The following is a 25843-nucleotide window of genomic DNA, read 5'->3' as shown; positions in this document are numbered from 1 at the left end:
TCAGGTGGATGTGCACACGTGTGTGTGTGTGCATGCGTGTGTGTATGTGAGCCTATCACATTTGTGCATGAACTGTAGCCCAATGCCAAGCTCTCCTTCCCAATCCCCAAACGTCCTAAGCTTCTGTGTGTCTACCACCAGACACCACCTCCTTCTGTCTTTGTGTGTGTTATTTCATTTTACTTTTTCCCAGCTTCATTAGTACATATTTAATAATGAAAATCAAATACTTTAATATGTGATGATTTGATACACAGATCTTGCACTGTCAAGTGATTACATCAATCAACACGCTATCCCTGCCTCATTACCCTGCTGTGTGTGGTGAGAGCACTCAAGCTCTGCTTTCTTGGCTGATTTCTAGAATACAATATGGCATTATTAAGCACAGTTGCCATTGTACATTAGAGCTCCAGAATTTTTTCATCTTGCAGTTTAACGTCTGTGCCCTCCTCCTGTCTTGAGAAACCTGTTTGCCCGGGTGTATGGGAGTGAGGTTGCCAGTGGCAGCAGGGACAGCACCTCATTCTGAGCCTTGTCTCCTTTCTCATCTGACCCCTGGGGCCTGGGTAACGCTGACCCCAGAGCAAGCTCTCTTTCCTCCAGGACCATACTTTGCAGAGGAATAGACACTGTCCCTCAGAACCCAAGGCCCAGTGGACTGGAGTGAGATTTCAGGGCTTTCCCCTCTCCTCTCACCTGGGGGAGGAGCCACGGCTCATCCGGGCCTTACCTGAGCTGTCAGGGCAGCTGTGGGAGGTCAGGCCAAAGCTGCATAATCCTTGGAGCTGAGACTGAGAGGTTTGGTACAGTTCAGGTTGTGCCGACAGGGATCAGTCAGGTCTGGCAGGGGTAAGTGTTCTGAGAGCAGAGTCTATAAAGCTCCCTTATTTTCTTCTCTTTTTTCCACCCCTGGATCTGGGTTGCCTTCTTTCTCTGTTTTACCCCTTTGCATAATCCTCCTTCCCTCTGGAATCAAGCACCCAGCCTGACTACACAGGGGCTTCTTTGGTCTTGCTTCTCTGTCTAACCCCAGAGAGAGAGCACAGGCACTGCCTTATCAATGCTGGGGTGTCACTGGCATTGTATTCTTGGGGAGTGATGCCCCTGGAGTTGTAGATTGGACAGACACAGTAGAATTTCATGGAGCTGTGTTTGGATTTGAACTGAGCTGAACACAGGTATGTGAAAAGAACAGCGTCCCAGGGCAGAGAAGGAGGGGTGAGTGAGGCTAGGGTGGCAGGACAGGGGCTGGCAAGGTCTCTAGAACTGGGGCCCAGAAACAGGGGGGCTCCTGTCCCCAGCCCAGCCACCTCTGCAACCTGCTCAGAGCTCCCATCTGAAGAGGGAACACAGAGCTGATTCCTACACCACCAGGTGAGACGCCCCTTCCAGACTCTCGCTCCCTAGAGGAAGGCTCAGGACAGTGGTATAGAGAAGCTTTTAGAGTCGGGCAAATTTTAATTCAAAACCCAAACCAACCATGGACACCTGCCAGGGCGGGGGCCAGTCAGAGGTACAGTCAGAGGGACTGCACAAGATTCTTCTTGGGGAGAAGAGCATTGGCAGCACACCGGGGAACATGCAGGCAGCAGCAAGAAAGAGGCCCTTCAGGTCTCTCTGACTCAGGAAAAGGAGATATTGCTGGCCTGCTGTTTTCCATTTACCTCCTCTGCTCTTGTGAAGCCCAACTTCTGACCTCTAGGAGCTGCAGTGTGAGGAGGAGGGAGAGGTTTTAGGGAGCAGGAAAGTTTTGACTGGAGTAGGACTCTTCTGAGAAGACTCTGGCTCATCTGGCTCATGGACTGGAGGAGGGAGAAGGTTGACTCTTTCCTGAGGACACTCCTGGGAGTACCCAGGATCCCTCAGCTGGAGAACTCTCCAGTGTAGCCCAGGCAAAGCACCAAGTCCAGTTCTTCCACAGCCTCTGGAATTCAGTGTTCACTTTCAGATTGTGTAGGCAGAGGCCCTACCCCATCACGGTGGCCTATGGGCAGGATCTAAGAAGATCCCCCAGTCTTTTTCATCCATATAGTCATAACACACACACACACACACACACACACACACACACTCACAATTCTTACACAATCTTTGCCCACCCCAGTTTGCAGTACAATCCCAAACCAGCACCTCCCAGACACACCACAGCTGAAGCTCCTGCCATTTCCATGTCTCAGGTTGGAGTCAGACCCTGGTCCTCACAACTGAGGGGGATGCTCCCAAACTCTTCAAGTTTCCCTGCCACAACTCCTGTGTGCCCAAATCTGCTGGTTTAGAATTGGGCAAAATGTGTGGGGATGGAGGCTCAGCCTCAAGGATCCATGAGGTGGTGGGGGACAGGGGGCATGTAGGCAGCAGTGCAGTCCTTGGGGTCAAGGTGAGCCCTTCCTGGTGAGGAAGGCAGGAGGAAGTGCAGACTCAGCAATCTCCTGCTATTCTCCTCTTCCCTTCTCTTCTCTTCTCTCTTCCTGGGAGCCTTCACTGTGGTACCTTCAGTGACCTGAGCTCAGTCCTGTCTTTCTCCCTTCCCTGATTAACACCCAAGGCCCTTCCAGCCTCGTCTCCCTCTGCTCCTCCACTCAGCTCACCGCCAGGGGCTGTCTGACCAATCCTCTCTGACATCTGGCCCCTCACATTTTCCTGATGTTGCTAACTCTTCTCCTGTCCCCCTTGCTCCTCTCATTTATCTGATAAACTCTTATTCATCATCAGATGTGAAAGACATTTACTCTGCAAACACTTTGAACTACGCTTCTGGCATCTAATGGTTATGAATTCTTCTGACCCTGTCCCAGATATGAAATAACCTAACCTTCTTCCTAGATCAATGCCCCACTTCTTGGAGTACGGTGTGACCTATGCCTAAAGTTCTGGTCGGGGGCTACCTCTCACTTTCCTTATCTCAGAAAAGGAAAGGGCTCCTACACCCAGCCCTGGGATTGTCATGGGATGCTGGGGGTGCCATAGGTTCAGGGCCAGCAGGGATCCTTTACCTGCTCCAACCTGAGCCCCTGGCCTGTGTATGTAGCAGGTGCATATAAGAGGATACTAGACTGAAGTGTCCCAAAATGCAGCTGTTTTGGAAGGACCAGGTAAACGAGCATGCCTCGTGCCAAGGCTATGGCCTCCTTAGTTTCTTCATATTAACCCCAAGAACAGGCAGTAGCTCAGGTTTACAGAGGGTCTCAGAAGCGCATCCTAACCTCATTGGCATTGCAAGCCAGGCAAGGCACAGTCATATTAATGAGGACACCCAGGCTCGGAGACGTTCAGCAATTTGCCCAACGTGATCTGCATTTGGTGAGAGGTGCAGCTGGGACTAAAAGGCGGGCTCCCTGAGTACACAAAGCTGGTCTTCCCTGAGCCCAGGGAATTCTATGTCCTCTTCAGGGAAGACCCACCCATTCCATCTGTCACAGCACAGGAGAAGGGTGTGGACCTGGCATCAGAAGATGTGAACTCTGGTCCTGCCTTGCACAGAAGGTCCTGCTCTGTTCCTTAGAATAACCCTTGTCTCTTCCTAGGGCTCAGTGTCCTATAGAGTAGGAAAGGGAACACGACATCCCCATGGGTTACACGTGGGAGCTCATGAGGTGGTGGCTGCCTTGCAAGGGTCTTGGTGGCAGCTTCTTTTCTCTTCCCTCATTTCCTTCCCAATGGGTGAAGGAAACTCACATCGAATAGATGATTTAGAAAGCTGGATTCCAGTCCCAGCTCTGGCTTTACCTCCCTAGGCCTCAGTTTCCCCTCCACAGAGCGGGAGCTTGAACACCTTGATTTCTGAAGTCCCTTCAAGCTCTTGGGATTTGTGACTCTGCTCCTTTCCCCTCCTGCTCCTGCTCCTGCCCCTCTGAGGGTAGTGAGGGTATATGTGCATGTGTGTGTGTGTGCCTGTGTGTGCATCTGCAGGGGCAACAGGGAAAGGGAGGGGGGGCAGGAGTCCTACAGGGATGAGGGGCAGTTGGGAGTAATTTATGTGCCAGCTTCAGAGCTTTCTCCAAGGCTAATGGAGCCTGGGGCTGATTAATTATTAAAGGAAAGGAATTAATCCAGGAGCGCCTCAAAGTCCAGCCAGCTGGGGACTGATTGTAGCAGCCGAGCAAGAGCTGGCAGCAATGGGGCCCGGAGCTTCAGGGAACCTGCTCAGGATGGAGAGAGCTCCGCGCTCAGCACTGGGCCCTGAAGTTAGTCTGCATGCCTACGACATTGGGGTGGTGGTCACCTACTTTGTCTTCGTCACTGCTGTGGGGATCTGGGTAAGTGGGGCCTGAGGCCAGGGCCTGGGAAGGGAGGTGGGAGCTGGAGGCAGAGGTGGGCAGAAGGAAGGAGATCACAGAGCATAGGAAACTGAGATGGAACTGACTTCAGGAATCGTCCTCCCCCACCTAACCTTCCATAGGAGGGAACTGAGGCCCAGAGAGTACTGTGGCCTGCCAGAGGTCACTCAGTGAGCCAGAGGCTGACCAGGCCTGGAGCCCCTATGTCCATCTCCCTATCTGTATGCATCTGACACTTTTGGTCCCAACATCTCTGACCACTCTGAGCCTCACTCCTGCCTTCTCCAACTCAAAGACGTTCAAGGTGGAGAAAATCTGACTGCCAGCCCTCTCTCAGTCCTGTTAATATCTGGGTCAAAGAGCTGGGGCTCATGTATTCTAAAGGGCACCAAACATATTCCAAGGTCCCTCTGATCTCCATTGATCCCAGGAGTCGTGGCCCTGGACAGGACCTGGCTTTGATGTCAGGAAGCCCTGAGCTCAGGTCCCAACTCTAGCAATCAGAGTCACATGACCCTGGGAATATAGAAGCCTCTGTGATCTTGGGTTGTCTAATGTGAACATGGAAAGTAAGATCAATGCTGTAGAAAGTTGTGATCATTCAGTGACAGGACACATCTAAGCACCTGGCATGGTGCCTGGCTGCTAACGTCACCATAACACTCTGCAGAGAGGCCAGCACCTTAAGACAGCTGCCAGGCAGACTCTGATCCAAGTCCCATTTAATCACTGCCTGGGCTGTATCGAGGTCAGGAACACTTTCTGAGCTTCAGTCCCCTCCCCTGTAAGGGGAGGTGACAGTCCCTGCCTCCCAGAGCTGGTGCAAGAAGAAGTAAGCAGGCAGGTGCTCAGTGGCTTGTGGGAGGTGGCCAGAGGGAGAAGTGCCAATCCTACTATGGGTTGGACAAGCTGTTTCCTGCCCAGCACTGCATTTTCTCATCTGTGAAATGAATTTGTGTCCCTCCTATGGCCTCCAGGAAGATCAGAAGTGAATGTCCAAGCAAAAGCTTAACAAGCACAAGGCCCTCTAGTCACTAATTTCTTTCCCCTTTTCCTTCTTACCTTCAAGGATTTCTCGAATCTCAGACCCAGTCAGAGAACTGCTGCCCTCTGCATTGGAATACATGCTTTGAGTTCACCCTTCTCTGCCCGCTGTATTGGCCTAGGGTCCCCAGAACAGGCTTGCGCTCCTCTCTCCCCTTCATTCTTCAGAGCATGGCCCCAAACAGGCTAGCCTCCTACTGGTTCCCACCATGGTCCCGATGGACTTCAGGCCAGGCCAAGGGAATCCCCCAAACAGAGCCCATCATCCTGACGAAAGCCCAGAATCCCAGTCAGACTGGGTGGAATGGCTGCCCCTCTCTGGTGTGGGAGACCAGGTGGGAGGAGAGGAGAGGCAGTCACTATGCACCAGAGGCTGAGATTCCAAACCATGTCCTAAAGGAAGACACTGGGGGGAGGGAAGGAAGGGGACACTGATTACCAATGGGCACACATGCACAGCATTGGCCATTCATGAAGACCTTGGACACCCTTTACCTCCTTTGCTCTTCACACCAGATCTGGGAGAAGGTGCCAAGGCTCACAGAGAGGAAGCAGCTCTCCCCAAAATGCACAACTTAAAATGGCAAAATCTGCCAGCACTCCGGCAGCTCTGCCCTGCCTCACGTCTCACCCTCCACATCCCCTCAGTGCCTGGGTGGAGGACAGAGGCTGGGAGAAGTGCAGGAAGTCTTTGTCTCTTGCTGTTTCCTTTCCAGTCGTCCATCCGTGCAAGCCGAGGGACCATTGGGGGCTACTTCCTGGCGGGAAGATCCATGAGCTGGTGGCCGGTGAGTGGACCTTTCTCCCTTCCCTCTCCATGTGGAGGCTCAGCTTCCCTCCTTCTCCCACCAACCACAGACTCCTCTCTGCCTCTCTCCCTGGGCCGAGGGAACAGCTTCCCACTCCAATCCATCCAGCAAACAAGTGACCTTGCTACCTAGGACAAGTGTCCCGTGGACACCTCCTAGACTTGGCACCAGGGCTTTTGAGAGCTCAGAGGAAGCCCCTGAGCTGCAGGCAGTGGCATGGACTAGAGGGAGAGGTAGAAAAAAACTGGGGGAGGGGGAGGTGACACATCAGCTTATAGCAAAGAACAGGCAAATGAGGAGAATCAGCAGAAATCCCAGCCACCTCAAGAAATCAATCTCCAAACCGTCACAAAATCCCCAATCTCTCCCATCAACCCACCAGCATTTCCACCTGTCCTCAGAACTAACTTCCTCCTCCAAGAATGGGAAGGAGGGAGGTCAGCCCTGCCCCAGAAATCTAACAGGAGAGTCATCTGCTGGGTGGAAACAGAAGCCGTCTACACACCCAGGCATGTCCCACTCACATTCACACCCTCACACTCACATACTGACAATCACACACTCAGTCACACTCACTCTCACACATGCACTCCTATCCCTGCTCACACATTCACAATCTCCTAATTCTACACTCAGACTCACACGCACAGCCCCAGCCACCTTCCCACCTGTCTCGGTTCTCACCACTTTCCCTGCCCACCACTAAGCACTGAGAGTGGAGGAAACCCAGCGGGGTGCAGGGCTCTCTGGTAGGCGTGGGTATCTGAGGCAGGAAGAATCAGAGGCAGGAACTTCTCAAGCTGTCTAGTATGATAGACTCCCCAGGCGGTGGGGGTATTAGAGGGCCTGGAAGCTCACAGGGACAGGGACAGGTCACTGGAGCTGCCAGCCACATCCACATTAGGAGAAAGGAAAAGCCCTTGGAGTGGTTCTGCTCAGTCAGTGCCCCCTAATCACAGTCCTGGAAAGAATTCAGGCCAAGACGAAAGCAGGACAGCAGGCTCCTCTGACAGGGTCAGGAGAGGACCTAGGAACCCATTTGCTTGCAGAGGGCAGAGCTCTGGGTCCTTCTGTGGACATGAGGAAACCCCAGGCCTCTGAGCAGCAGGGTCCCTGTATGCCCCCCACACTGTGTGGGAACCCATGGAGAAAAGAGGATGTGCTGCCCAGGGCTGTGAATTGTGCCTCCTGCACCAAGACCTGGGTTCAGCTTGGGGATGGGCTCACAACCACCCCTCAGGGCAGGAAGGTCTGTCTCCTACTGCTGGAGCTGTGTGTCTGGCTGTCCATCGGGTCCTGAGACTGTGCTCCAGGAAAGGCAGATGGCTAGAAAGCTAGGAGCTGAAGGAGCAGCAGCCATCCCTCCTCTAGAGACTCAAATGCCCTCCTCCCTTTGCCTTCCCCATGATCTTGCCCAGGTCTCCTGAGTGGGGTGAGGTGGACAAGCCTCACCACTCAAGGGAGACACTCTTCCTCTGAAGCAGGGGGCCCAGTGCTCTCTGCTCTGGTTAGGTGGTCCAGCCCAGCCCTGTCAACACCCCAGGCCACCTGAGAGTGAGAATGAGTGTGTGGGAGTGCATGTGAATGCGCACATAGGTCTATGCATGTGCGTGTGTGCATGTTTGTATGTGTGTGTGAGTGCATGAGTTATGCACATGTGTGTGCATGAGGGTGACTGTGTGAAAATACATGTGAGTACATCATATGTGTCGAAGTGAAGTGTATATGTAAGTGTGCATGTAAGGATGTGGACACATGTCTGTAAGGTGTGTGCATGTGTGAGCCTGAATATATTCATATGTGTGTGTGCTAATGTAAGTTTGTAGTACATATGTATGTGCACATATGTACGTGGGCTTGAGTGTGCGTGTGTGAGCGTATGAATACAAGTGTGTGCACATATGTGTTTGTGCATCTCTGTGTGTGCGTGTGACTGCATGCACACATATTGGGGTGGAGGCAGCACAAGGGCCTCAGCAACATCAGGCCACACGTCTGTCTCCATGCCTTTACCCTGCTCTGCCACCTCATCTCTGAATTTCTCAATCCTTTTCCTTTCCTAGCACCCCTGGGAACAAGTGTTGGGAAGAGGTGAGTGTCCAGATTTTATAGCTGAAGAAGACAAGGTTTTATGAAAGAAAGTAATTTTGTTAAGGTGACATGGGGTATAAACTGGAGCCTAGCTCTTCCCTCCAGCTCCCAGTCCTGTCCCCAGTGTCTCCTCAGGCCTCTTCTCAGGCCTCAGAGGCCCTCCCTCTGCCCCCAGCCCCTCCCAGTCCTGGATCCCATCCAATAATAAGACATAACATCGAACAAAGGTTTATTAGGTGTCAAGCACCATTTGTCTAATGGTTACAGGAGCCAGAAAGCCAGGATTTTAATCTTCATTTGGTCATGTATTATTAGTTCTGGGACTTGAGCAACTTACCTATCTGTGCTTCAGTTCCCTCATCAGTAAAATGGGGGTAATAACTGTGTTAATTAGTTATGTGTTACTGTAACAAATACTGGAAATAAATAACTTATCAAAAAAAAGGTTTATTATTACCCACCTCATGACCAGGGAGCAAAAGAGAAAGAAGAGGACATTAGGGTCTCATAATTCCCTTCAAGGGCATTCCCTTCAATCCCCAATGACCAAAGACCCCTTACTGAGCCAGGCTTCTTAAAGATTCCACCACTGTCAAATAGTGCCACATGCTGGGGACACATTAACCTCTGAGGGATATTTATTTGAACCCTCGTAACAATAGTAAGCATGTTACTGGGTTGTCATGAGGATTAAATGGGTGACTGTATACATAGAAGCACCAACAAGCACCAACTGCTCTGATGATTGGCATCATCGGTATCATTATTGTGGCTTCTGCTGCCTTAGAGGAACTGGCTGTCCTCCTGGAGAAAGAGGAACTCAACCCAGAGGCTGGCCTGGCCTGGGCTCAGTATCTCGGCCCCTCTGTCTGCCTGGCCTGGCCCTAGAGTCAACAGGAGGCCTCCCAACCTCCTGTGGGGGATTCTGTGCCCTTTGCAGCCTCCTTCTCCCTGGACATCCTTAGGCTGGTGGCCCCAGGGCAGAGCGTTGCCCTTCCTGTACGGGCCTACTTCCTTGGCTTCCCTTTTTCCTACTTTGCCACATATTCACTGGGCAACCTGGAGCCAGTAACTTCATTTTTCCTGACTCAGTTCTTTCTTCTGTGAACTGGGAAGATTAAAACCCTCCCTCCAGGTAATTGTGGAGATAACTGTATAGGGACATGAGAGGTGTCCCGTGTGATGCCCAACAAATGTAGCTTTACACCTCCTCCTCTCTGCTCATGGTCCTGATGCCAGATTGTTTTGAATTGGCCCTGACCCTTGAATGCATCTGTGACTTGCAGATCGGAGCATCTCTGATGTCCAGCAATGTGGGAAGCGGCTTGTTCATCGGTCTGGCCGGGACAGGGGCTGCTGGAGGCCTTGCTGTGGGAGGCTTTGAGTGGAATGTAAGAAGCTGACCTGGATGATCCAGGATAATGAGGGTCTGAAACTCCCTCCATCCCTGGCCTTACGGCTGAGAGAAACCTTAGAGGTGCTTAGAAGGTTGCATGGTAAATTGAGAACCCATTTTATAGATGAGGAAATCAAGGCCTGGAAGAGGCCGAGGGACTCATCTGAGGTCTGGAAGGGCTGGGTTTGGGCCCCAGGTCCTCCCCTCCCTGCTCAGGGCTCTCCCACTGCACACGCTGTCTCTGGGTAGGAGGCTGCCCTCCACCTTCCTTCACCATCTGGACCTTCTCCCCACTCTCCCAGGCAACCTGCCTGCTCCTGGCCCTCGGCTGGATCTTTGTCCCCGTGTACATCGCAGCCGGTGTGGTCACGATGCCTCAGTACCTGAAGAAAAGGTTCGGGGGCCAGAGAATCCAGATTTACATGTCTGTCTTGTCTCTCATCCTCTACATCTTCACCAAGATATCGGTGGGTACCACTCAGGAGCCCACCCTGACCCTGAAACTGCTGATTGAGGGACTTCTGAATGCAGTACCGTGGACTTGATGCAGAGAGGGAACCGGCAATCACAGGCTGGATGGAAGGAAGGGAGGGGTGGGAGGAAGAAAGGAAAGAATGACAATGGAGAGACAGAAGGAAGGAAGGACCCAAATAACCTATGTGCTCCCCCAGATAAAGAGATGAATGGCAAAGGTTTGCAGTGAATGGCAGCCCCAACTGTCAAAGAACTCACAGTCTAGAGTTTATCCATTCATTTATCCTTTCATTAACTGATTCTTCATTCAGAAATTAACTCTTCATTAATTGCCTAGAATATGAACTCAGGAAACAAACGCAGACAGGTCAAATGACGAACCCAAGTTAACACAGAAGGCCAGTCATCCTGGAAGTGGAGCTAAAGTTTGATTCCCATGACCCAGTCCAGGTCCTTCTACTCTGCCATGGTGTAGACCTATGATGGGCTCATAAGGCATGGGGTGTAGTCAGCAAGGCTGGACTAATAGCAAATAAATCATTCAGTTGCCAGGTCCAGAGCTGAAACTCCTTAAGGCCCCTCTTCCACCAATCCTGCCAGCTTAGGCACAGCCTGTCCCCCTCAAGTCCTCCAATAAACCCAAACACGTAGGTTTTCCAGAACTCATGACCACCAGCACTAGGGCTCCTGCCACACTGAGTCACATATGGGTTCATCCAGCAGCCACGAGCATCTCTGTTCTATCAGGGAGCATCAGCAACCTGCTAAGTTCCTACTCTCTCCTCCTAAATATCCTCTCCTTCTCCTTCCCTAGCTTCCACCCTCACTTCCTCAATTTCCACTTCATTCCTTACCATTCCCTTCATGGCCAGCAGATCAGTCTACCAGCCAATTAAAATTTTCTTAGTTGCAAGGCTTTACGCAGAACTCCTTTGCTTTAAAATCTCCACAATTCCCAGTATCCACAAGATCAAGCCATACTCCTTGCTGTGAGCTTCAGGCTCACCTTCATTGTGCAGTGAAGGTTGAGGGTGCCTCATGTGCTGAACTGGTAGGTGACATACACACAGTGGCTATAATGAGGGACTCAGGTGGCTTTGACTTGTGGTCCTGGTTCTCTACAGACTGACATCTTCTCTGGAGCCCTCTTCATCCAGATTGCCATGGGTTGGAACCTCTATCTCTCCACGGTGATTCTGCTGGTGGTGACAGCTGTCTACACCATTGCAGGTAGGGCAGAGAGGTCCTATGAGTGTGCAGAGACTGAGAGACACAGAGAGAAAGAGAGGGACAGAGGACATAGAAAATCGATCCTGAGAGAATGAAAAAGAGGAAGAGACAGAGACAAAAAGGGGCTGAGACAGAGATGTGGGATAAGAGGAAAACCCAGAGAAACAGACTGAGTCACACAGTGAAATACAGGAAGAGGGGCTGAAAGGGAAAGAAATAGGGAAACAGAGCCAGGCAGATCGCCCAGGAGAGAAGATAAGACTGAAAAGACCGCCTCTGTCAGGAAGCAGGGTACAGACAAAGGAACTCTTGCTGGACCAGAGTCACCATGATCTGTCCCCCCCTCTCCTGTTTCCCCCAAAGCATCTCACACATGGCTGTGCACCCTGGGACACTGCATAGGACAAACTGACTTATGGCTAAGTTTGCCTTGAAAGACAGGAGGCATTGGGATGGGAGTTGGGAGGGAAAGAAGAATGCATTCCTGGAAGAGCTAACAGCACAATGAGGAATGGAATGGATAGTAACAGCAATAGTAAAGGAAGCTATGGCGTCCTGGCCACAGTCAGACACAACCAGGTGCAGCAAAACTCCACATAAACACATGGGCCTGTGACCAGCCTCCATCCTCCCAGGGTGGGATGGAGGGGAACTTTAGGTGCAGGGAAAGGCAGGTGGCCAGAGTCCACTGTCCACAGGGTCTGTATCTTCTTGGGTCTTCCCAGCATGGCCAAGCACAGGCAAGGCACCTAGAGAAGATCCCCCTGTTGGTACTGACTAATGAGGCTTCTCCTTGGTCCCCAGGGGGCCTCACAGCAGTGATCTACACAGATGCTCTGCAGACAGTGATCATGGTTGGGGGAGCCCTGGCCCTTATGTTTCTGGGTAAGGAAGAGGTCCCAATACATCCTATCTTCATCCTTATATTTTTCTCTGATCTGTCTTTGTCATTAGTACACCTTGCTTAGAACTTTCCAGAGCATGGACCCATGTCCCCTTGCTAATCCCGAGCTCTCAAAAAAGCAGGATTCTCTCTACTCCAAACCAGGGATCTTGAGCCTGAAACCCCATCTCCCTTCCTGCTTCCAATCCTCATGTTAGTTCCAACCCAGGCTCATCTTCATTGTGCAATGAAGGTTGAGGGTGTCCCCGTGTGCTGAACTGGTAGGTGGCATACCCATGGCAGCCTTAACGTATGTTATAGATCTGGGAGCTGTGAGCACAAGCTTAATGGGGGCTCAGGACTATTTCTCTCACTGTGTCTCTCCCCTCAGGTTTTCAGGAGGTGGGCTGGTACCCAGGCCTACAGCAGCGGTACATGGAGGCCATCCCCAATGTCACAGTTCCCAATACCACCTGTCACCTCCCAAGGCCCGATGCCTTCCACATGCTTCGGGACCCTGTGAGTGGAGACATCCCATGGCCAGGTCTCATTTTTGGGCTCACAGTGCTGGCCACCTGGTGTTGGTGCACAGACCAGGTAAGGGTCCCCACAGGGCTCAGCCTGGCCCATCAGGGATTGGGATGGATTCCTGCAGAAAAACCAGGTGCCTGGATGCATAGAGATCTGGACCTCATTCTGGGACTGAGTCAGGGCACAGGCAGTGACCAGTGTCAGGGCTCACCTGTGGCTGAGCTGAGCCCCTCCCCATTGTGAGCAACCCACCCCCATTGCTGCCATTTCAGGTCATTGTGCAGAGGTCTCTATCTGCCAAGAATCTGTCCCATGCCAAGGGAGGCTCCGTGCTGGGGGGCTACCTGAAAATCCTCCCTATGTTCTTCATTGTCATGCCTGGCATGATCAGCCGGGCCCTGTACCCAGGTAAGAGCTAGTGCTGCTTTTGGGGCTTTGGGATGCAATTTGCAAGGGGTTTTCAGAGAAGGTGCTCCTAGGTAAGGTGGGGCCAGAACAAGAATTAGAAAGCATTTTCTACTCAGATTGCAGAGTAAGCATTTTAGGTTTTGTGGGCCAAACATGTAATAAGTACTTCAGCAGATGAAATTTGTATCTGAATGCCATTTTTATATCCTGTTTTCCCTTTATGGGAATGAAAACCAATAAGGCATTCTTGGCCCCTTCCAGGGATATTGCCTTCATCAAGATGTAAGACCTAAAATCCAAAGGATTGCAATGTTGTACCTGGGCAAGAAATTTTCAAGAAACCAGACACCACTTGCCCCTTACCTTCTAGACAAGGTCAGAGTTTCCAGTGAACACTTTCTTATAGTGTCGTAAAGCAAACAGTGGGCTGACCTTGTGAGGCACAAGACCCCACAACTCCAACTGCCATTCCTTCTTCTTCAGATGAGGTGGGCTGCGTGGACCCTGACATCTGCCAAAGAGTCTGTGGGGCCCGAGTCGGATGTTCCAATATCGCCTACCCCAAGCTGGTCATGGGTCTCATGCCCATTGGTGAGTCCTGTCTCCCTGCTCTCCATCCCAACTTGTGTGCCTCCTCCAATCTCTACTGCCCAGGAGGAATTGCCCTTTAAATGGATGGGAAGAGTGAAAAGAAGATCCACCTCTGCACACACACACACACACACACGCACACACACACACTTCCACAAATATCTGTAACACACCTGCCCTGTGCCCTGGTGTTGGAATGAAGAGATAAAAGAAAGGCAGGTCTCTGCTCTCAGGCTTTATGCAGTCTCCAGGTTACTTGGACTCACCAGGGTACAGTACAAGGTCACCAGTGTGGCAACCCAGTGGGACAAAGGGAACCCTAAAGAGCCATAGACCCAGCCTTGGGGGAGTGTCAGGAAGGACTCCCCAGGGAAGAAAATGGAGTTGAACTCCAAGGACTACCTCAGGCAAAGGTGGGGAGATGTGACAAATGTTGTAGGGAGAAGAGATTGCTCATGCAAATGCCCAGCGGGAGGAGAGAGAGCGTGGTCTGAACCAAAAGGAGCCCAGCGTGGACTCACCAGGGAGAATGGCATGGCCAGGTGAGCTCTGCAGCCTGTCCTTTTCTCTGAAGGCAACGGAGGGGACTGTAGACCAGAGTATGGGTGGCTGGATTTGTGCTTTAGAAGGTCCACTCTCTGTGGAGGATTCAGTATGGAGACAGGCTCTGGGGAGGCAGGGAGATGTCAGTGAGGTGTCTTCGGTGATCCAGGTAAGTAGCACCAATTACTTAACCAAAGCAGAGGTTTTGGAGATAGAGAGAAGCCATTTAAAGACATTGGTGAGGTAGAATTGGCAGGACTTGATGTATTTCAGGAAAAAGAAAGACAGAGGAATCAAAGAGGACTCCCAGGTCTTGTCTTTAGAAAGTGGATTAATAATGACAGTGCGACCGAGGACCTGGAGGGCAATCGATGTGTAGTTATTCCCTTCCTCTGGTAAAACGAGAAGTAAAAAAATAGCGGAGGTGGTGGGAGGCCCAGCTAGGTGACAGCAGCCAAGGAGGGACTGATGGATGGAGAGGGAGCAAACGGAGCAGAGGTGTCTCGTGGGAGAACTCTTATTGCCCAAGAGGAAAGCAGAGGCCCAGAGTTTGGAACCTTGAGTCAAAGGCACCTGTGAGTCTTACAGAACGTGATTAAATACATGGACTTTGAGGTAAAGAGTCCTGAGGTGGGACCAGGGCTGGGAATTCATTTCCTCAAGAGATAAGCAGTCCAGAAGCTTATCAGAGGGTCAATAGGTGACCCTCTCTTTGTTCAAGTGGGGAAAAAAAGTAAAGGGCCCCAAAAGAGTCCTAAGAGCATCCATTTAGTTGGTTACTTGTGGAGTCAGGAAACAAACCCAGGCTTCTACTTCCCAGGCTGGGAGTTAGCCCACCACCACAATATGGTCATAGAAAACACTTTTTTAAAAAAGTAAAAACACTATAAACAAACAAATAAACATTCACCTCCCCCACCCCTCTACTCACAGGGACCTGATAACTGTTTACAGCTGTGAAACCCAGACTGAGACATCAAAGCTACAGAGAACCTTAAGGATCACCAAGTCTTACACACACCTTATAAGGAGACCAAGGCTCAGGGAGGGCAGATGAGTCTCCTGCAGAAGCAGAGCCTGGCCAGAACCGGGACTCTGGCATCATGGGCCTCCTGATTCCATATCTGTGCTAGATGGGAACCTCACCAACGGCTTTCCTATCACCTCCCCACCCCAGACTCCTGGCTCTGACACTGCTGCAGCCTCCATGGTCCTGACAGAGCCCTTACCGGCCAGCTGTCCACTCCCGCTCATCTCTCCGCAGGTCTGCGGGGCCTGATGATTGCCGTGATCATGGCGGCCCTCATGAGCTCGCTCACCTCCATCTTCAACAGCAGCAGCACCCTGTTCACCATCGACGTGTGGCAGCGCTTCCGTAGGAAGGCAACTGAGCAGGAGCTGATGGTGGTGGGCAGGTGCGCTGGTCCTTCCTTCCATCCTCCCAGAGCACCCCCTTTCTGTAGGAGATTGTCTGGGTCTGGGCCCTAGACAGGCAGCCAGAGCCCTAGATTCTAGGGCTGACTTTCTATGGGACCTCAGGTAAGTCCCCCTCCATCTCTCGAGACCACTCCTCCCCTTCCAGAATAATGGAGACTTTCGCATTTAGACTTTCTCTTGGAATGGATCAACAGGGTACTTGAGAGAGGATGACAGAGCACTTGCGAAAGGAAAAGCAAACTGTGTAAGTGGGAGGAAGTTCAGCAAGCAGCTCACCCTCTCGGGTCTTTCAGACCAACTCTGGCTCTCATCTCCAGGTAATAGGAATGCTGTGAATCTAATCATCAGTCTCATCCCGAACACCGCCAGGTGTCATATCCACACTAGGATGAGTCATGTGGCTCTGGCTTCAGGGTGCCCACAGTTTAATGAGATGGACAGAAACACAGATAACAGAGTGAGATACCTGCATCAAGGGAAAGTTGTTCATAGGAAAGTTGTCTCCACGTGATGCGGAGCCTTGAATAGCATGCTAGAGAATTTGAACTTATCTTGTTGGAATCCGTTTGTGCTTTTAAAGGCATAACTTGGTGGATGATTTTATCTAGTTCTTAATAGGATGGGGATTTATAGTTTTGTATAGGGTTAAGGGTCCTTTTTTGAAATCTCTGCTTCAAAATTTAAGGTTCCCCAACCAGGACTTCTGGAGTAAAGGGTGTTCCCCCTCTTTGGTGGGTAGGCACATAGGTACTTGAGCTTTGACATCTCGCTCCTGCCTTTGACTCCCTGTTCTTTCCACCTGGATGCCTTCTGCCCAATGGAGTTCTGGCCCTAGCACAGGAAGTAATCATTGCCGGATCTGAGGGTAGGGCAGAGGAAGGGCGTAAGCAACAGGGAGGCCACTCTGGTAGCCATTGCTCTAGTGGGGCCTGAGAGAGGGAAAATGGGAGGAAAAGGAAAGAGGACCATATGTGCTCAGAGACCTTCCACAAGTGTCCCTTTATCTTTTGCCCACCAACTGCCTAGTTTTGCTGAAATTTATTTAATTCATCAGTGGAATATGGGCACCATCTCCTGGTCATATGTATTATTGCATCCAGTACATCCAAAAAAATGTTTTTTCAACTTGTTTGCACATCTACAAAATTATTCATCAAGAACGCTTTGGGGCCAAGCACAGCGGCACACGCCTGTAATCCCAGCTTATCGGGAGGCTGAGGCAGGAGGGTCAAGAGTTCAAAGCCAGCCTCAAAAAAAGCGAGGTGCTAAGCAACTCAGTGAGACCCTGTCTCTAAATAAAATACAAAATAGGGCTGGGGATGTGGCTCAGTGGTTGAGTGTCCCTGAGTTCAATCCTGGTACTGTCCTCCACAAAAAAGAATGCTTTGGGGACTTAGGACTGAGTGAGAATTAGTCAAGGGGGAGTCAGGAGAAAGAGAAAAAGGTGGAGTTCTTGCCTTAATCTTAGTGCCAATGTAAAGGAGAGAGTGAGGTTAGAGTTGAAGAAGTCTGAAGAAGGGAGAAGTTCTTGGAGGCTGAAGCCATCCTGGAGAAGGGAGCTATTCTGCACAGGGGCTGGAATGCAAAGAGCAGGAAAGGTGTGCTAAACAGAGCCCAGAGGCCTTTGACTGGGGTAGGTGGTGGGTAGAAGGCATGAAGTATTCCTTAAACAGTGGGTGAATGACATGACCTGCAAGGCATCAAGCCAGGCACCAATGGCACATGCCTATAGTCCTAATGACTCAGGAGGCTGAGGGAGGAGGATTGCAAGTTCAAGCTCAGCCTCAGCAACTTAGTGAGACCATGTCTCAAAACAAAAATGGCTGGGGATACACCTTAGTGGTAAAGTGCCCCAGGGTTCAATCCCAAGTGTCAAAAATAAATTTAAAAATAAAAGACATCCAATATGCAAGTGCTGAGATTTTTACAAATCTGAGTCTCTTGGATTCTGAAACTCTGATTTAAGGAATTTTCAGTCTAAATTCCTGCCTCTTAGTATTTGAGATTCTGACCTAACCTCCTCTGATCCCCTCTCTTCTCCCGTCCTGGTGTCTGTGCATCACCTTCACCTGCTGCAGGTCACGCCCACATGAGTGTGCCTCACAGCAACCTGTGCTCTCCCTGCAGGCTGTTTGTGGTGTTCCTGGTTGTCATCAGCATCCTCTGGATCCCCATCATCCAGAGCTCCAACAGTGGGCAGCTCTTTGACTACATCCAGGCTGTCACCAGCTACCTGGCTCCACCCATCACTGCTCTCTTCCTGCTGGCCATCTTCTGCAAGAGGGTCACAGAGCCTGTGAGTGCAGTCCTCCTCTCTCTCCCTGTACAGCAGAGGGTCTAGAGTCCCGTCTGTCAATCTGCTAGTTTCTGGGACCTTGGACAAACACATGGGCCTTCTAGGTTTCCATGTCTCTGAACATAGCTCCAGGTCTAGATTCATTTGTCCACTCCACAGTTATCAGTCTGGTTATGACAGTTCCAGAGATGTCTTGGTTTACAAGGTTCACAGAGGTCTGTCCTCACGGGGCCAATTCACAGAGGTTATAGAGATTAATGCTCCCTGCTAGCAATTGTCCACAAAAGGAAGAGATGCCACCACAAACTGCTACTATATAAAGACAAAGCACAGAAGGACCAGAATCCATGGAAGGATCCACACACAGAAGGGGAGGCAGCCTCCACCAGGATCAGGGCAGGGTGCACTGACACCGTCACTGTGAGTTGGACTGAAAGGAGTAGAGATTTTTTGAATGGTCAACAAACAAGTACATGAGAACAGAGAGAACTTTCCAATTAAGAACTCAACTCAAGGTGGACAGGAGGCCAGCTGTAGGATGTATATAAGCAAACATAATAAAGCACAATGACTGTTGGGAGACAGAAGTGCACAAGCTCATAACCAATGGGACTCCTGGGAGGAGGGTAGGGAAGACTTCCTGGAGGAGGTGACAGAGTTGAGAACTGAAGGATGAATGGGAGGGGATGAGCATTCTGGACATGCCTGCACATCACGTGTGTGACTGCACTAAAATCTGACAGTGGTTGAGGGAAGCTAGAGGTATTGGAATTAGAACCTTGAGTACTCCCTGGGGTAGCCTAGAAGAGTCAGGCCCAACTCTGCTGGCTGTGCCATGGGACATCATGGACATGACTCCCCAAGACCAACGTGAGAGCTGAAGTTCACCACGAAGGAGATCATAGAGACCCCTCCCCAGGTGGCCTGTGTAAGCAAGGCGTCTGCTGTCGGCAAAGGTCTCACCTTGCTGACAACTGTGGTGCACAGCAGGACCAGTTGAAATTCTGGGTGTGTCTGTTCATTCCAGAGTTTTCAAGTCAGGATTAATGTCTCATTTTAAAAACATACATCATGTGACTCTTTCATACTTGGAACAGGTACAGGTTAGGGACAAATGGAATTATAATAAATGAGTGGTACCAGAGTTTTTCTTGGAAAAAAAAAGAGAGAAAAGGAGGGAGGAAATCTCTCTTCTGATTTCTGATTTATCATATTGTCAGTTGGGAAGGGGATACTAGTGTTCCTGGCCTATTACAAAAGCGCATCCTATTCTATTTGATGACTGGCCATCTATTACTTAGAACCTACCAATTTCTCTTTTCATAGAGCACAGAGGAACACTCCAAGCCAACAAGGTAGAGGCGTTGGTTCAGAGCCATTCAACATGGAGCCCCAGTTGACATCGTAGTCCAGCTTTGAAGGCCCTAGCCTTTTCCGTACACTGCTCTGCCTGCCTTTTAAGTCAGGACAAAGTCTCAGCATTAATGGGGAACTTGCTAAAATGGACTTGCCCAACACTCTAACAAGCCAGTGGGAGAGAGATTTAGAAACACAGCAGCTTTTAGGTTCCGAGGTCCCCCTGTCTTGCTTCTCCAATGTCACCCCTGCCCATGTCTGCCCTCTCTCCACAGGGAGCCTTCTGGGGCCTCATGTTTGGCCTGGGAATGGGGCTTCTGCGCATGATCCTGGAGTTCTCATATCCAGCCCCAGGCTGTGGTGAGGTGGACAGGAGGCCAGCCGTGCTGAAGGACTTCCACTACCTGTACTTTGCCCTTCTTCTCTGTGGACTCACTGCCATTGTTATTGTCACCATCAGCCTCTGTACAAACCCCATCCCTGAGGAAAAGGTAAGTGTTGTTGTGCTTATACTGAGCCCCCCAGAAATGCTTCCCTATCACCTGGAATGTCCTAATTTTCACCTTGTTAGGTTATGGTCTCCCCTGCTGTCATATAGATGTCCTTGGGAGCGGGGAACTCATAGGGTTGTGAATTTCCAAGAGAAAAGTAACTCGTCCGATTCAAAAATTACTCAGTGAGTACACTCTATGTGCCAGGCACTGTGCTGGGGTTATAGAGATTAATGGTTATGGGCATAAAGAAAAGCCCACAAACTGCTACTATATAAAGACAAAGCACAGAAGGACCAGACTCCATGGGAGGATCCATACACAGAAGGGGAGACAGCCCCCACCAGGATCAGGGCAGGGTGCACTGACACCATCACTGTGAGTTGGACTGAAAGGAGTAGAGATTTTTTGAATGGTCAACAAACAAGTACATGAGAACAGAGAGAACTTTCCAATTAAGAACTCAACTCAAAATCCTCAACTCTTCCAAGCTGACTGATGTGCCAGTCCTGGAACCTGGATGACCAGTCTTTGGGGCCTTTTCCCCCTAGAGTCTGTACTAGTTTGCTAAGGCTATTGTCCCCAATACCACAGACTGGGTGGCTTACACAACAGAATTTTTCCTAGGGTTCTGTAGGGGAAATCTGAGACCAAGATGACAGCAGAGTTGGTTTCTTTTGCAACCCCTTCATGGCTTGTAGATGATGGTCTTTTTCCTTCTTCACATGGTCATCCCTGAGACTGTCTGTGACTTTTCCTCCTCCTTGTTTAAGAACACCAGTCACATATTACCTCATTTTACTTTAATTGCCTCTTTAAAGCCCCTACCTCCAAGTGCAGTTTTTATGGTTGGGATCTGAAGTGTTTCCGAAAAGATAATGTGTTGAAGGCTCGGTCCCCGATGCAGCAGTATTCAGAGGTGGGGCTTGTGGGAAGTGATTGGATCATGAGGGCTCTGACCTCACCAGGGCATCAGTCCAGTGACAGCTGATTGGAGGTGGTAGAAACAGTAGGCAGGTGAGGCATGGTTGGAGGAAGTAGGTCCTTGAGACCATGCCTTGGGGCCAATATCTTATCCCTGGCTCCTTCCCCCACCTGCTGTTCCTCTCTCCTTTCTGGCTGCCGTGAGCTGAGCACTTTCCTCCATTATACACTTCTGCCATGATGTTGTATCATGGATCCAGCCAAGTAAGGATTGAAACCTCTGAAACAATGAGCCCAGATAAATCTTTCCTCCTCCAAACTGTCATTTTTTTTTTTTTTAGGTACTTACCATAGCCATGAAAACTAATAAATTATGTTAGCAGTGGTCATATTATGAAATACTGGGGTTCAGACTTTAACATATGAATTTTCAACCAATGACAGAGCCCATGCCAGAATTTGGTACCTGAGACATTGGGTGGAAATCACAACTGACACAATCACCTGTAAGGTGATTCATTGATTTTTGTGTGTGTGGTATGGGGAATTGACCAGGAATGGTCTACCCCTGCACTACTACATAGGTCAGTTTTAAATTTTATTTTGAGGGTCTTGCTAAGTTTCTCAGGACCTAAGTTACTGAAGCTAGCCTAAAACTTGAGATTCTTCTACCTCAGTCCCTGAGTCACTAAGATTACAGGCATGTGCCACCATACGCCAGGCCTGTATGGTGCTTTAGAGTTTGCATGGCAACTTCACACTGTTGGTTCCTATGAGCCTTACAAACAAGCAGGACTCTCACGGATGAGCCTTAAAGATTGACTCCTCCTGAGCTCCCTCCAGAAGCCACCTGTCACTGAGTCTTCTCCTTTGTTTGCCTTTGTGCTCTTCATGCTCAAGTCCTTCCCCATTGAGAATCTCTCCTGGATCCTACAGGTATTTCTCCCTCCCTCTCTTTCCTCCTGGTTTTTCTTTTCTTTTTTTTTATCCCCTCCCTTCTGATCACTTTTGTACTTCTTCATGGGCTTTTCTTTCTGCCCATAACCATTATTTTTCCTTAGGAACCCATTTGTGGCCTACAATAGTATTTTCACTCAGTGATATCCCTGGGTTATGAAATCAACCACTTTCTACATTTCAGTTCTCTATCTCCAAGCCAAAACCCTTCTCCCAAGGTTCAAACCCCCACACTCAACTGGTTCCTGGTGACATAAAGTGTCTTCATTTACATGCTCCTAGTGACACACAGTGTAAGTAAGATTTATTATGAGATGTGGACAAAGAAGCTGCCCAGGCTCCCATGATCCCATAGAGAGGCACCTGGGGGTCTGGTGCAGCTGGACAGGCAAGGGAAGGAGGAAGCTGGGAGCTCAGCAGGAATAAATGGATCAACAAGCAAACAGTGCTCCCCACAGGGGAAAAGCCTGGTTGGAAAGGAGGTGGTTCTGAACGTAGGGGTCCAACACCACTGGTGTCAGCCAGATAACCTGCTGTGCATGTCTGCTGGGCCACTGAAGAGGGAGAAAAAGGAACACCACCAGGGCCATCCAGGGGACATAAGGGTTTTTTCTCCTCACTGAACTTCTTCTCCTGGAAGTTCTACATATTCTTCAAGCTCAGCTTCATATTCATGTGTGCACTCCCCCTTTCTCTCTCTCCCCCCCACATCTCTCACCAGCATGAAAATTTGATCCTGTCCTGTGTCCTTTATCCCTGAGGAGGAATAAGACCCATTTGATCATCCAAGGCAGGAACCCACAGGCCCAAGGCAGCTCCCTCCTCTCTCCCTCATCTGACTCCTTCAATAGGTCACCACATCCTGAAGAATTTACCTCCCTAACATCCCTTAGGACCACTCCCTCCTATCCAATACCACAGGAAAACAAGATTTCTTGTTTCACTTTTGGAACAGCTTCTAGGTTGGACCCCTTCAATTTACTCCAAGAGATCTTTAAAAATCTCAGAACTTTCACATGCCCTACAAGGAGCTGAGGCTGTTGTTTATTAAATATCAACTCCTCAGCCTGACCTTTGAAGCCTTTTGTAATCAGGCTCCTGCCTCCCTGTCCAGCCTGGTTTCTCTCAGTCTGTGAGTTCCATGAGGCCAGGTCCATGTCTGATTCTGGTCTGTCTGCCTGCACCCAGCACAGACCTGCTGGAGGTCTGTGCTCAGATCGAAAGGGGCAGCCAGGGCTAAACCAGGCTCCTGACCCTCAGTCCTGGCCTTGTTCCTCTGAGGGCCTCCCATGAATGGGGCCTCTTTCTCTGCAGCTGGACTTCCCTCCAAAGGCACTGACTCCTGATGGCATATCCTTTCCCTCCAGCTTGTTCGTCTGACCTGGTGGACAAGGAATTGCACCCGCCCTGAGCTGGAGAAGGAGGCCTGTGAGAATGCAGAGAGCGCACCAGGGCTGGCAGAGGGGGCACCTGGGGAGTGTCCTGCAGGAGGCGGAGCAGCAGGGGACCTGATGGATGAATTGGAGCAGGTTGGAGGTAGGCTGAGGGCATGCTAGGGATGTGCTTCACAGAGGAACAATGGGGACAGATGCCATGTCATGGGCCTCCAAGGCCCCACGTTGGGGTCACTGGGGATGGGGTCTCTGAGGGAGCCCAATAAATATCATCTTCTTCCCTTCCTTTGTGACCATTAAACTATTTGAGAAAGAAGTCAGATTAGTAAGATAGATGGGACCAAACCATTGCCCTCATTACTGACATAGTGTACATGGCAAGATTTGTTTTATATCCACGGGGAGGTGTGCTCCCTGAATTGAACTCCAGCATTAGACTGAGGTGCTCTCTGGTCACCAAGCAGACCTAATCAAATAGCCCAGCCCACCCTGTGAAGGAGAGTTGTACAACCAAGTGTGCCCTCTTATCCTTCCCAAATCTGCCAACAGGAAGGTCCTTTCACCTCCCTGGTTGAAGAAATATATGGCAGAAAATCAAAAAGAGTTCTACATCTACTGAGTTCTCTCCACGAGGAAGGGAATGTCAGCCAGGGCAAAGAAACCCTTCCTGTCCCCACCACCACTTATTTATTTCCCACTGGGTTTAGCACTTCAACCTACAGTCACATGAAGGCATGACTGTCCCTGGTAGGAGGAGAGCAGACACGTGCCCAAATAGTTGTGTCTGTCTGCATGAGTTGCCCCAGAACAATCCCCTCCTGGGGGGGGGGGGTCTCCTTGAAATGGGCTTATAAACTGTGCCTCCCAGAGGTCCTGAAGTGTGCTAGAATATAGAATAGTACATTAATTTCAATTGTTGTAAGACAAAATGCAACTGTCTTAGACAAATTGCAGCTTCCTCCTTCCTGTGGTGAGATTAAATAATATTAAGACATTCTTATGATAGAAGGACATTATTGAGATTCCTCAACTATAATATTCCCAAGGAAGATTTTAAAATCCAAAAAGTTACATCAGTCTGCAAGGTAACATCCAAAAAGCAATCTATCTTGTTCTTATGAATTAAAAATTCAATGAAATTTAAGTCCTAAGTTTATCACCTGCCTCACTCAGAGGACATCCCAGTGCCTGGATGGCGTTGGGGTTCCTTGGCAGCTGCTTTCCATTGGATTTTCATGGTTCTGTCAGGCCTCAGACAATGTCTTAGTTCTATACCAGCCTCAGGGGTGTCCAATTTCCCATAATTCTGGCAAGTTTAAAAGCATAGACATGATTACCAAAGCATCATTTGGTTGGCAGTGCTCTGCCACTGGTTCTTGGGCTTTTGTCAGGTTCAGAGGGCCTTGTGCTGTCCCTGAGGCCCAAGCAAGCTCCTATGTTTCTTGAGGCCTTCAATCTGGAGAAACACCCACTTTCCCAGAATTAATCAAAAGCTCTAGATCCCCACCAAGGTTAAGGTTCAAAGCTTCTTGCCCAAGCCACAGTAGTTAAACGTCAACGGCCCACTATAAAAAGCTGTCTATAAAGCCAGATAATCCTTTACAAACCTCCACCGTCAAAACACACATGGACTCACTTCAGAAAGAACCACCAAAGATCAAAGCCAAGCTTCTTGGTCTTAGTGGTTGACCCAAATACTTCAGGTGTATTTTGCTTGGCAAAATGCAATTCCTTGTCTCTTTTTCAAGTTTGTGGCCAATGCACCAGATGTTGGGGTCTCAAAATCACCTCCCCACATCATTGAAAGGACTAGGTCCTCTCCCCTAAAAGGCTTCTGGTATGGGAAGACCCTTCTGCAAGGAGGACCCCTGCATAGGTGCAGCAGCTCCCAGGAGGAGGAGGAGAAGGGAAGGCGAAGAAGCCATAAAACATCTCCCAGAGAGAGCGAGGAGGAGGCAGCCTGTACTACCTGCAGCTAAAACCCAGACCAGGCAGACCAGACCCTCACACTCCCTGGATGGCCTCCAGGCCCAGGGCAGAGCATCTCTGGAGAGCAGACAGGAATGAATGCCTATGCCCTGTGGATGGCCACTCCAACAGGAGGAAGAGAAGGCTCTGAGTCAGCCACAACATCCAAGGAGAGAAACCCATGCGCCTCCACACAGGCCACTGGGGAAGAGAGAAAGGGCAGGGAAGGTCCTGCTGCTGTGCAATGTGTGCAGTCTACTCCCTGGGAGAGAAACGAACATCAGTAATCAGGAGGAAGCAGCCCCCGCAGAAAGGCCCACGGGCAGGTGTAGGCCAGGCAGCATCATTTTGAGTCAAAAATAGAAATTTAAAGGGCAGTGAGTTGATCTAAAAGAAATATATACATCCCAGGTTGATTTTTGCACACTGTTTAGTAACTACTTAGATGAAGTGGACTTTTTGGGTCTGTGAATTCACACACGAAACCCTGTGTTTCATCTACCTCAGGGACCACAGAGAAAATCAAAGAGAGAGAATATGGGCCAACTGGTAAAAAGCCCAGCACCATCAAAATGTTGAATTCATCTTGTTCTTAGTGTAGCTCTGCAGCTGTGTGACCTTAAACAGGTCTCTTCCCTTTCCTGAGCACTTTTTCACCTTTATACAATGAAGGAGACAGGCCAGATGGCATCCAGGCCCCTGGTGTCTCTGACGCTCTGTGGTTACGATAAACTCTCCAA

At 50.0% G+C, this 25843-nt stretch overlaps 1 protein-coding gene across 2 annotated transcripts in view; it reads left to right on the top strand.

Moving 5' to 3' along the window:
• The first annotated feature begins 776 nt into the window (after positions 1–776).
• Positions 777–25843, top strand: part of Slc5a9 (solute carrier family 5 member 9) — a 29780-nt gene continuing 4713 nt past the window's right edge. The window contains exons 1-14 of one of the 2 annotated variants that reach the window (XM_015484837.2): positions 777–852; positions 4040–4259; positions 6041–6112; positions 9511–9615; positions 9923–10087; positions 11219–11324; positions 12129–12209; positions 12599–12804; positions 13011–13146; positions 13630–13737; positions 15545–15695; positions 17845–18013; positions 19645–19860; positions 23109–23277. In XM_015484837.2, coding sequence (XP_015340323.1) covers positions 4119–4259; positions 6041–6112; positions 9511–9615; positions 9923–10087; positions 11219–11324; positions 12129–12209; positions 12599–12804; positions 13011–13146; positions 13630–13737; positions 15545–15695; positions 17845–18013; positions 19645–19860; positions 23109–23277 — 1825 coding nt within the window. In that variant the 5' untranslated portion in view covers positions 777–852; positions 4040–4118. Of the gene's footprint in view, positions 853–4039; positions 4260–6040; positions 6113–8196; positions 8225–9510; positions 9616–9922; positions 10088–11218; positions 11325–12128; positions 12210–12598; positions 12805–13010; positions 13147–13629; positions 13738–15544; positions 15696–17844; positions 18014–19644; positions 19861–23108; positions 23278–25843 lie in introns of those variants that run through there. The other variant, XM_048815426.1, reaches the window with a different exon arrangement.

Source organism: Marmota marmota, unplaced genomic scaffold, assembly GCF_001458135.2.
Source record: "Marmota marmota marmota unplaced genomic scaffold, marMar, whole genome shotgun sequence".
Taxonomy (NCBI): Eukaryota; Metazoa; Chordata; class Mammalia; order Rodentia; family Sciuridae; genus Marmota; species Marmota marmota.
The sequence above is the reverse complement of the archived record's forward strand: the minus strand, read 5'-3'. Positions and strand labels throughout refer to the sequence as shown.